This window comes from Myotis myotis, unplaced genomic scaffold, assembly GCF_014108235.1.
Source record: "Myotis myotis isolate mMyoMyo1 unplaced genomic scaffold, mMyoMyo1.p scaffold_m19_p_6, whole genome shotgun sequence".
Taxonomy (NCBI): Eukaryota; Metazoa; Chordata; class Mammalia; order Chiroptera; family Vespertilionidae; genus Myotis; species Myotis myotis.
Window position 1 is genome coordinate 66,658,290 of NW_023416368.1, and position 12,535 is coordinate 66,670,824.

At 38.4% G+C, this 12,535-nt stretch overlaps 1 protein-coding gene across 4 annotated transcripts in view; it reads right to left on the bottom strand.

The window, feature by feature from the left end:
- GUCY1A1 (guanylate cyclase 1 soluble subunit alpha 1) overlaps positions 1 to 12,535 on the bottom strand; it is a 49,431-nt gene that overhangs the window by 20,926 nt on the left and 15,970 nt on the right. For all 4 annotated transcript variants that reach the window (XM_036314548.1, XM_036314547.1, XM_036314549.1 and 1 more), the window contains exon 2: positions 2,143 to 2,509. In XM_036314548.1, the coding sequence (XP_036170441.1) occupies positions 2,143 to 2,397 (255 nt within the window). In that variant the 5' untranslated portion in view covers positions 2,398 to 2,509. The remainder of the gene's footprint in view (positions 1 to 2,142; positions 2,510 to 12,535) is intronic.

The following is a 12,535-nucleotide window of genomic DNA, read 5'->3' on the forward strand; positions in this document are numbered from 1 at the left end:
CAGTGGAGTTCAGCAAAATAGACCCAAGCTTCTGTTTTAATAAAATAAATCATGAAATGGACTTTCATTATAGAGCTTCGGAAAGATTTGAAATTTATTAGGAAAAAATGCAAGTGCAAAAAAGAAATAAAAGAAAACTTAAATGTAGAATGTAGAACAGCTTTTCTGACTGGTCCGATAAAGAGAGGGAGGATATGTCTGCCTCAGGATGAAAGAAAGGCTGGAAGGTTCATGGATTTTAATACTTGCTCCAGCCATAAAAACAAATTGGAGAGTAAAGTCTGATTATCTAAAATGAGAACTATACTTTGTCCAATGGTATTTTGAGTCTCTTCCTTTGGATAACAGATAGAATTGTTATCCAAACAATAAAAGAATTAAATGTCTACTTTAAAAATTTTGAAAATGCTATTTAATTAAAGACATGCAGATGTTTGGGCAGTTGATGGAATAATCTAGATTAGTATTACTCAGTCCAAATGTATCCAACATTAGACCATTTACTGTTATAAGGCAAATGACCTCAGTTGTCAGAGAGGCGTTCTAGTGAATAATACCTACTGTACCTCTTCTGCTGCTTAGGATTCTTATAGTCTTGCCTTTCCATCTACTACCTAGCAGTATTGTCAAATCTTAATAAATACTTCTATGAGCTCACAAACAACAGAGATTATTCCAAACAAAGACAATACAGTAAAATATCATTTATATTGATATTTGGAATGTTTTAGCATGTGGGTGACTTCTACTTTAGGAATTCAAAATCTATCAGACAAAATAATGAAGCCAACATGGCAATGACAAGACTCAGGAGAAGCATGGAGGCTCTCCGGCTTCCCCATCATTCCCATCATTCCCATCTGTTCCCCTCTGAGCACCTCACTCTGTCCTTGGAAACGAGACTACCAACCACTCCCCAGACTGGGATGCCAACCAACCAACTCCCTGACAAGGGCTATGTCCCTCATCCCAGCCATAGCTGGCTGTCTAGTGACTAGAGTAGGATAAGAATAATTAAATATTTCTATTTCAAAGATGATTAACCGAAGTATTTTTGTGATGATACTATATTCAAAATTAGTCCCTTCAACTTTCAGCTAATTCTAATTCAAGCTTCAATTCAAGTGTCTTCTTTCTCACTCACTGGAGCCCATATTGTTTGACAGCAGAAATTGCTCTAGTCTTCAAAAGCTGTATGACTTTGGTCACGTTACTTAGCTCCCCTAGTCCTTAGGGATGTGGTTTTTCAATGCTTTGGTGTTGAGTCAATTAAAAATTACCAGTGGATTATGATAGCTGGAGTCTAATTCCAATCTCATAGGTTATGTGAGTGTCTATAAAACTGAACACAGATAGAGGGAAGAAGATATCATGGAGACTTTCAGCTGTTCTCTTTAGCCCTGCAGGGGGAGAGGAGCTCTCTACATGCCTCTTCTATTCCTAAAATATTTTACCTAATAAGGTATATGCTCTATTCCCAGTGTTCTGTCACAGGTAGATTAACAGAAGATGCTCCATATCTCAAAATGATATTAGGCTATGCAGCTCACAGAGCTATTTCAAGAAGTGTCTGAACTAACAACTCTGACACAAAGGACCAGGTCAAGCCTGGCCTGAGCAGAGATTTCAGACTCAGACACAGCAGGAAAAGGGAGATTTCCCCACTTCAACAAATTATCAGGGGATATATCTTACTCTTGGGATTTAGAAGAAGAAAACATGGCAGAAAAGAAGTTATTCTTCAAGGAACTTGATTTTAAAATAATAGTTGACAACTACAGGTCATTTATGGTATGGGAAGAGGTATGGATCACTTCACTTCATGTTCATTAAAACTCTCAAACAGAGAGACCGTTACTGTTTCCATTTTACAGATAAGAAAGCTGATGCTAAGGGGCTAAGCAGTTGCTCAAAAGCTTGTCAGAGTCAGGATCTTTTTGAAAACAATTCAAGATGTTAAACATTTTAAGAGAAACACAATTTAAGACGATGATTGCTTTAAAGGAATGCTTTTCTGTGTTTCCAGGAAACATCTATCAGAGACTTGAGAGTGAGAAAGCAAGTGTTTACATTTTCCTTAGAAAACCATTATTTTACAATTTTCAAAATATCAGTAACATCCTGAACAGGGCAAGCACTCACCTCGGGGAAAATCAGCTTGCAAATGCTCTCTGCCAAAGTGTGAAGGTAGACTCGGCTCCGACTTGTCTTTCTTTGAGGGAGACTTCCTTGCACATTCTTCTCAGGGGCGTCCTGACAGATGGGCAGGGTGGCTAGGCAGCTCTCTGCGTTTCCCGCCACCTCCTCTGCTGGCTCTTTCGGAGCCTGCCCTGGTGCCAGTAAGGAGAAAGGACACTCCCCTGTGATCTTGAGATCCTTCAGCTTCGTACAGAACATGGTGTCAGTGGCCTCAGCCTGCTGTGGATCTCGTCCTGGTGAGCTGCTCCTCTTATGTGGGACTGACTAATGGAAGCCACGATCAGATCAAGGATACTGGTGATGGGAGTGTCTACAGGCAGTAGAAAGTCAGAACCGAGAGCGAGTGACTTAGTGCACTTACGAAAACAGAAAAAGACAGGTGTGAACAAGCAAAGACCACATAGTCATATTGCATTTTTCAAGTAAAAAAAAAAAAATCTGGTGGGAATGTCAATTATAAAATGGATGGAACATTTGGTAAAGATCTATAATATATGTGCATTTTGGTATACTAGTAAAATACTTGCTTTTAATATTTTAATATTTTTCAAATGGAACATAATTTTCTCCAAAATGTCCTCATTAAGACAAACTACTGGTGTCCATTTTTATAACCTTTTGGGCTAGTTTGATTCCGCATTGGTGGAACAATATGGTTTTAAGACAGAAGCCAAATCTAAATGTAGTTTTATTAGTGCTCATACTACTACATTCTCACTATGCTATCACTTCTGATAAATCAGAATAGCATAAACTAATGTCTCTCAAACATACCCAAATATATATATTTGATGCCTAAGTACATTTTTTACAGATCTAAAACATTGAATATATGTTTTCAGAACTGAAACACTGTCTGGTTATAAGTTCAGCTTATCAACAATTCTAATGATCTTGATTAACTGGGTTCATCATTCTTGGAAAATAAAAAACACAAAAAAAAAGAGTGGAAAAGAACCTACGTTTATTCACCCCCTTCTATATGCCTGGGAACTCTGTACTTACATTTAAGTCTCACGGGAGTCGTTTGATCCTCATAGCAACCATATGGCACAAACATTCTTATTCCCAACGAGCCAGATGCTTGAAAGTTTAGGTCATTTACTTTAGTTTGAAATGCTAGAAAGTGATGGAGCTCAACTTCAAAGGTAAGTCCATCTCACTCCAGAGCCAATGCATTTTCTACTAACTCAAGCACAAATGATACTGGTTTCTAAATAATAAGGCTTAATTTAGAAACTAGGATTAGTTTATCTTAAAGGTGGCTTAGAAGTTTATATTAAAGAGCCAACAAGAACATAATTCTTCTGTTCATTGGCTGGTGGTATTTGAATTATCCAGGATAGAGCCTTATACTTCCGTCTTTAGAACTAGAGCTCACTTCTTTTCTTTTATTTCCTATGCAACTAAATGCTCTTAATATATTCTTAATATGCATCAGCAATAGCTTTCAATTTGTCACAGGTAAGTTATCTAATAAGTTTAGAGCAATGGACAATTCCTTTTCTGAACTGAAACAAATAGGAAACCTAAATTACCATCTGACAACCTTTGGGGTCGAATGGATATTGAGTAGGTGAAGATGATGGATGCTGACAGGCCAAAAGAAGCTGCCAGTATTCTCTTTTATTTACAGTCATACCCCAAATCTGTGTTCACATGTAATTTATGAATCTTTAAGAAGGTACAAGGAAGACCCTATATATTCAGGAGCAGAAAACATATTCTGCCAGAATAGAATAGGAGCTATCTCAGCAGGCTACTGAGTGTCTCAAAGGCAATTTGGCCATAGGTGCAATGGTTACTTGGATTCTGAAAGACCTAAAAACTTAAAGCTCTCAACTGCATTCATTGGAAGACTCAGTTCCACAAATATTTGTTTCTCAGGCTAATGTATATCAGCATAACTCTACTACTATTTACCAATTCCTGACCTCATGTAGGGTTTAGATCTGTGGTCAGCAGGCCTTTCTGTAAAGGGCCAGAAAGTAGGTCTCTATCACTGACCCAGTTCTGTCATTTTTGTATGAAGGCCATAGCTGCTATAAAAAAGGAATCAATATTGATGTCCTTCAATAAAACTTCATTTGCAAAAACAGGCTGTAGATTTGCTACACAGGCTGTAGTTTTCTGACCCCTGGTTGTGAAAAGCTGAGCAAGTTAACTGAAGCATTTTAATCCAAATATAATTTTGACTATAGGACAAGTTACTTCCTCATCTCCCAAAATATAACAGCCTCTGCAGATCCAGTTTTGCACAATGTGAAAGTAATAAAAGAGATTATAGTAGATGGTATTAAATAATTATTGATTTATAATAAGCATAACACCATTATTTTGTATTAGTTTTCAGGAAGAAGAACTATAGTAACTGAATGCCATGATTTCAGTTATATTTTGATGTAACTACAACAATTACAAGAAGAAAATGTTAGAGGAAGAATCAATTTTTTGAGGGTATTCAAATAAAAGCAAAAATGATAAAAAATAGAATTCTGATTATAGGTCGAATGTAATGAAGGCATAGAACTACTTCCTAAAATAAGTTATTCTGGGGCACATTAGAACTTAAATACTGGATTTAGGAGTTTGCTATAATGTCATTTATGATAAAGTTTTTCATCAGCATAATCTTCTCGTTAACAATGGATTTCAACTCTTGTCCTGAAACTCAGTATTTTAATTCTCATCTTCCTATGCAGCCTCACTGTGGCAGGATAAAACTGACTACCCATCCTTCCTTGAGATTTTCCCCTATTACACAGTTCTATAACTTCCAGAAAACTGTGCCTAACACTGTTTTTAATTAAACTAAAAACAGCAACAGGAAACAAGTTGTACCTACTTCAAGATCAGTTAAGTGTTTAGTCTCATTAAATCACAAATGTATAAACAAACTAATTAGCATTCTTCATCTGTTCAACTGATGAAATTACACTATGAAACAGATGCACACAGTGCTAATACCTTGGAAACCTATGTTTGTCTTATGTTTGCCTGCCAGGAAGACAGAACAGGTTCCTCAACCCAACCAGTGATGTTTTTTACATGTAACACTAGTGGTAACTTCACAAATGACGTGGTCACTTGCAACTTAACACATAGCTTATGATAAAAATGAGAACAACCTGTTAAGGAGAAAACACATTAATTATAGTAATAAATTTGGTGGCAAAGGCTTGGCAAACAGTGGCCCTGTATGTTCTCAGAAATTCAGAGAAATATTTGCCATTCCCAAAGTTGATGATTAAACAGCCTCCAAATATACCGAATGCTCTCTCCTCCTTACTAGTAAGTGATTAACTACTGTGGTGAGAATAATGGTCCAGCTCTTGGCTGCATATTAATAATCAAGATGCCTTACTGTTCAGGTAAGGGTGCTCTTCATCATTTCAACTCTCAGAACTAATTAAGCACAAAAATCTTTTTTTTTCTACAAGTAAAATGACCCGAAGAAAACACCCCACAGGTACTCTCTGATACACAAAGCCTTTTTTATAAGAGCAGATCTTAAATTAGAAATGGTGTGTGTGTGTGTGTGTGTGTGTGTGTGTGTGTGTGTGTAACCTAAGAACTAAATCTCCATATATCCAATGATCAATGTCAGAACTAGCACCTAGTCATGCAAAAATCTGTGGTTAAAGATATATACTAGTAAGAGGCCCTGGCTGGGTAGTTAAGTTGGTTAGTGGACAGGGCACATACAAGAATCAACCAATTAATGCATAAGTAAATGTAACAACAAATCAATCTTTTTCTCACTCTCTTCCTTTCTTTCTCTCTCTAAAATCAATTAAAAAAAGAGATATAAGTGTTTTAAGATGAAATTCCAAAGTCCAGATTTTTAAGAGTAGCTGAAAGGAACTGAAAATGTGCTGAAAGGAACTGAAAACTAAAACAAATGGCCTTAGTAAGGATAAAGTTCGCATACTCCAGTACAAACTATAGCAACCATGTTCATAAACAGATGTCAAGAACACAGCTTACTTTTCAGGCAGACTGAAAATCTAAAAAATTTTAATTCTTCCAAAATTGAAAAAATATTAAATAAATCAGGCTTTTAAAATGTGTTTCATTTCACTTTGCAGTAGGAAATATTTATAGAACTTTCCCCTGTGATATATAAGAAAAGCAGGACAAAGCAGTAGATAAACTGGTGAGAATGCCCAAGTCTTTCCAGTACTAAGTTAAGAAAAAAGACAAGCAAATGACAGACTCCTTTAGGCCATCACTCCTTCCTAGTGTTACCATTATCTTGGCTCCCCTTATACTCACACTTCTGTTACGTGCTGTATTCACTTCCTTAAATAACATTTATTCCTAAGTCTCCAACTCTCTGGCTTTTGTGTCCACTATGTTACCGAATTCAACAATAAGCTGCTGAAAGATAAACCTCAAGGATCTCTGAGCTCTTAATAGTTGAATTCTTCATGCCATTTGCATCTTCCTTTTCATAATCTCCACGCCCATAGAGTGTTTGATACACTGGATTGCCTCCTACTTCGTTTGTTCACTTTTCATTCTATTCAACAAATATTTATGGGTGGCTACTATATGTCAGGCATTCTTCTTCAGCGGTTCTCAACCTGTGGGTCGCGACCCTTTTGGCGGTCGAATGAACCTTTCACAGGGGTCGCCTAAGACCATCCTGCATATCAGATATTTACATTACGATTCATAATAGTAGCAACATTACAGTTACAAAGTAGCAACGAAAATAATTTTATGGTTGGGTCACAACATGAGGAACTGCATTTAAAGGGCCAGAAGGTTGAGAACCACTGTTAGATGCAGGGACAGAGCAATGAGTAAAGCATATCACCTGCCCTCATGGAGTGTCCAGTGCAGCAGGGAAACTATTTCAGACACATCAGTCCCAAGGTGTGACAAGTGCTACGAAAAAGGCAGGCACATAAGCGCTCCACGAGTGCAAATCAAGGCTCCAAACCCAGGCCCAGGAGAAAGAGAACTCTGAGCTGAACTGTGACTCTGAGCCAGGTAACGAGAGTTGCAGAGAAAACAGCAGGCTTGGAGGCCAAAACAGCCCGAGTCATGTTCTAGGAAGTGAAATAATTCCAGCCTGGCTCAAGCACGGGGTCAGGGAGAACAAGGTGGCGGTGGTGAGAGATGAGACAGGCAGAAGTCAGGATTTGGGGGGCTCTGTAAACCATGTTAGACAAAGTAAAACTCTATTCTAAGAGCAATTAACGAAATGACTAAGAAGTAAGAAAGTGAATAGGTTAGACTGGATTTTTAAAACATTGTTTGGGATACAGACTGAGAAATGGGCCCGAGTTGGATAGGTGGCTGATCTGGGTTGGACTAGGAGTGACCCTGAGAATGAGAAAAGTAGATCAATTCCAGAAGTATTTCAGGGAGGGACTCTACAAGGCTTGGCTACTGACTAGACCTGGCTAGCTGAAGAAAAGGGAGGATACATTCTTCTGACTTTATTTCTCAATGCTACAGCCAAAGGAAGGCTCTCAGGGCATGCAAAACAATCAAAATAGTCTGTAATGTATTTCTCATGGCTTTGGTTATTAAATCATGACTATGATCCGATTGGGGGTTTTCAGGATTACAAAATACCTTGTAGGAGTTGGCCTGTTCCAACTCTCCTGATAAAATAGCCTTTTGGAAAGCAGTTTCTTCTCTTAAAAAGCTCAGACAAGAGAAAGCAGGCTCCAATTTACATTACAGAATAGAGCATTCACCTTCCCAAGGATTGCATATGCATGCAAGTATAAGGCACTTCCATCTATTTTCAAGAAGAGTGAAGGGTGTTTATCCTAAATTTTGTAAGGATACTGGTAACCCTCCTAAAACAAAGATGTTAACTCTAAAAGTGATGGCAGCCTCACCTCCAGGGACCCAACACAGCAGGAATCTCCCCTCCCCTGATGGCAACCTCCTCCCTAACGCTACAGTATGGGACACAAATTATGTGTAATAAACTGTATTAATTCTTCATTTAAAATAAGGTGGATGTGATCCACAATCTTTTTCATTGGACTTAGGGGAGATTTCTGTGAGATCTTTGCGGTAACAGCAAAGTTTAGTATACTCTATAGCAGAGAGATCTTACCTTTAAGAATTAGCATTTTGTGATTTTCAATTTTTATTTCAGAATGTTTACAGAATGTTTTATAACTTTAGTTATAAAGAGCAAGAGCAAAACCTTTTAGACTATAAATCCTAAATATCTATGATTTTAAAGCTTGAGTGTCATACTCACTAAAATTTGAATATATGTAGTTGGCATCTCTTCAAATTAAATAGCATTACCACTTATGAAAGGGCATGAGGAAATCAGATAAATGTTTCAATATTTTGTTCCTGAACTCTATAAAACTATTTCCTGCAGCTACTTCGATAATTCCCATCATAGGTATAGTGCTGTAATAGTTCCTTCCAGAGACTTAATCATTTAAAGCTATATTCACTGAAAATATAATTATTACAGAAGTTGTTACAGAATTTACCAGGTGACCGAAAAATGCACAGGAGTACTTGGAGACACAGGAAAAAACCATTTATTTTCAGATGTTTCGCATGTACTAGTACAATGACTCAGGGGAGACTGTTTCTCTCCAAATCCTGAGCAAACCAATATGGAGGAAGCTTTTCCTTTATACCCTTTTGGTTTCTTTATCCCCCAAATATGGATGGGACTTCCAGACCTTTCTCGGGCTTTGTAAAAATCCCCATGTGTTGGGATGGGGGCCGTGAGCCCATACCTAAAGGCCTGGCCTGGTACCAGTGCTAATAACCCTCTCTGGGGGTTGTGTATTGTTCATAGCTTATGGCCTCTGTAAAATGGAAGTACTTAGGTAAATAGGTCTTGCAAGACCAGATAATTAAGGAAGGGGCAGGGACTAGACTATAGGCTAACAAGAATGTACATTAGGCTACTGGCATAGATTCATATTGTTAGCCTCCCCCCCCCCCAAAAAAAAAAAAATGTCTTATTTTCCCCATCAAAGTAAAGGGAGAGCTATATTGATGGTATGAAAAGAGTTAAGGGAGAAATAGAATTCCTTTTTACCCTATAAATAAGCCATTTTGTTTCGATCTATTCTCAGATAAATACTGTGTATTTCTGTAATGCAGGAGATAGAACCTTACCCAACCTAGTCAAGAACAAATTAATCAAGAAGTGTAGGCATGGCCACACAGCAACCAACAGAGAGAAAAGCAAGAAGAGGAACAAATGTGTCAGGGGAGGCTCAGGCTGTGGAGGAGATGCCCGCACTGGGCCAGGGCTCGGAGGGTCAGACAAGGCTAAACCACCACTGAACACCAGACACTCCGGACCCTTGAAAGCAGAGCTTGAAAGCAATGGCTTGTGGGCAAAATCCAACCTGCTGCTGTTTTTGTCCATCCCTTGAGCTAAGAATGGCCTTTACATAATGAAATGGTTGAATAAAAATCAAAAGAAGAAAGAGTGGCTCCTCTGTGTATAGCACATCCAAAAGCAACTTGGGCTTACTCTTTACAGGTGGCAGGGTACTATGGCTTCCTGTAACATTACGCCCCATACATGAAAAAAAAATCAAAAGAAGAATATTTCAGGATACATGAATACTAGATGAGATTCAAATTTCCATAACTAAAGTTTCATTGGAACATGCCCTCTTTCCTTGTTTCCTGCCACACAGCTCCTAAAAACCCCTGAAATCTCCAAAGTGAAAGGTATCTTTCTGTATGCTAATGAGATAATGGGAGGCACGGGGGGGGGGGGGGGGGGCTCCTGGATACCTTCAGGATGGGGCCTGGTTGCCAAGGGAACCATCCAGGTGATGAGAGGGTTGGAACTTTCCATCTCACCCAGATCTCTGGGGAGGGGAAAGGGGCTGGAGGTTGAACACATGGAGGTGCCGGAAGGGTAGTGTGTCCAGAGAGGACATGAATGTTCTGAGTTCTTTTCTCCATACTTTGTTTTATGCATCTTTTCCATCTGGCTGTTCCCTGGTTGTATCCTTTTATAATGAACTGGTAATCTAATAAGTAAACTGTTTTTCTGAATTCTGTGAGCCATCCTATTATGAGACCCAAAGAGAAGGTCCTGGGAACCTTCGATGTATAGCTTGCTGCTTAATAGGACCAGATGCCCAGACCTGTGATTGTCAGGTGAAGGGGGAGCACTCTGGTGGGATGGAGTCCTTCATCGGTGGGAACTGATGCTACCTCCAGGTTATAGTGTCAGAGTGGAATTAAGCTGAAGGACATGCAGCTGGTGTTGGAAATTACTTGGTGAGGAAAACATACACACACATTTGGTGTCAGAGGTAAGTACTGATAGTAAAGGAAAAACAGGAGTTTTACCTTCTCAAGCTCCTTTATTTATGAATGGCCTATGGCTGCTGCTGTGGAAGTACAACAGCAGAGATGAATAATTGTGACAGGGACCACATGGCCAGCAAAGCCTAAATATTTACTCTCTTGTCCTTTATAGAATCAGCTTGCTGACCTCCGTTCTAAAGGGCTACGAAGAACATACACATGTCATTTAATCTTCTCAATAATCCTATGGGGAAAGAAGGGTGTGTGTGTGTGTGTGTGTGTGTGTGTGTGTGTGTTTTAAGATTTTTTTAAAAAACATTGTTTATTGAGTTTGGAGAGAGAGAGAGAGGAAAGGATAGGGAGAGAGAAAGAGAGAAAGATCGATGTGAGAGACAGGGACCAAACCCACAACTTGGGCATGTGCCCTGACTGGGAATCAAACCAGCAACCTTTCAGTACACTGGACAACGCTCAACCAACTGAGCCACACTGGCCAGGGTTTTAACATCCTTTTATACTAGAAGAATCTGAAACAGGAAACAAATCTGGGCCTATCTGATTACAGAGCCCATGCTCTGGGGTGGTCTTTAATACACCATAGTGTTTGTTACTTAAATTCCTCTATGAATAAATACAACCTGGGAATATAAAGATTAAATTCCTCTGCTAAACTAGAAGATAGAAGAAAATGGAAGGTCAGACCGCTGGGCATGTCAACTGAGGGAATGAAGCCATGATATTCTGGAATGGTCGGCGTGAGAGACCCTTTCAGGGTCCCGGTGAATTCTAAAGAGACTCCCTTTTGCAAAATATTACTTTGAGCCTCTCTCGTTCTAGGAAATAGAGTAGACCTGGGTTTTTTCATAATAATTAGAAGAAATCATTATCAGAAACGAATTTTGGCTTCAGAACCTGTGCTTTGTGCATATATATTTGGATACTCACAAAGTTCATGCTGTGCTGAGGTCTTTCCCATTAAACCCCAAACCACAACCGTATTCTATTAATGCCTTTTTGCCTCTCTAATTGTTTGAAAATAGGGAAAGTGAAAAGAAATATTCCTGTTCACAGTAAACCCCAACCAATTTTCTTATTCATTTCTGTATCTCTTACACAAAAGTCTACATAAAAACACACGCATTTCAAGATTAGAAGTTTAGAACTAGAAGTTATATAAGATTATGTATTGCAATAGTTTCCACTTGTAGATGACAGAAGTCCAGATTTTAGTGACTTGGCCCACATCCCAAAGCTCGTGAGGTATAGAGGTCAGACAAGATTCGTGCAAGTTTCACCAGGAGACCAGAGTTCACCTCAGTGAAGTCTGATCACCCCCCTCAACTGGAATACAGAGAAGCCCTCCTCCTTTTGTGGATCCCCAACAATTACAGCTACAGCTTTGAGAAAAAATTAACAGTACTTTTAATTCAAGTTCCACACTTAATCGCTTGAGAGTTATCATAAATCATTCATCTTAGTCCCACTAAAGGCTTATGGTTCATCTGCATTTCACACGAATATCAATGCACACTATAAAATTATTTGGCTACCTACAATTTCTAAAATATTTCCCCAGGCTCTTTATCATGGTTTTCTCATCACTTTTGGTATGTTCTCAAGAAGCTATCTTTAGTCCTTTTCCAATTTTCTAAACATATTTTCTAAAGAAACTTATTCTTCTGTCTTCACTACTTAATTGAAAGGCATGTTTTCAGCCTTAATCTAACTAGCCAATACAGATGGACAATTTATCCAACTTTGGACTTCCAGTAAGTTATTTTATGCTGAAAGTGAAAGACAGAACTACTGGCTTGAAGACATCTGGTATAAACATGGAAAAGGTATAGGCAACTTACTCTTTGTTATCAAATTTATTCACTTTTCTTCCCTCCATCCCCCTTGTGTCTTCTTATGTGCAGACACAAATACATATATGTAATTGAAATAAAACTTGAAAAGAAAAATGTTTCAAAAGTTTTCCTATATATTTCCCTTTTCATTTTATTATTTTATTAGCTATTTATCTATTTGTATGATTTTTACCAGTTATTTT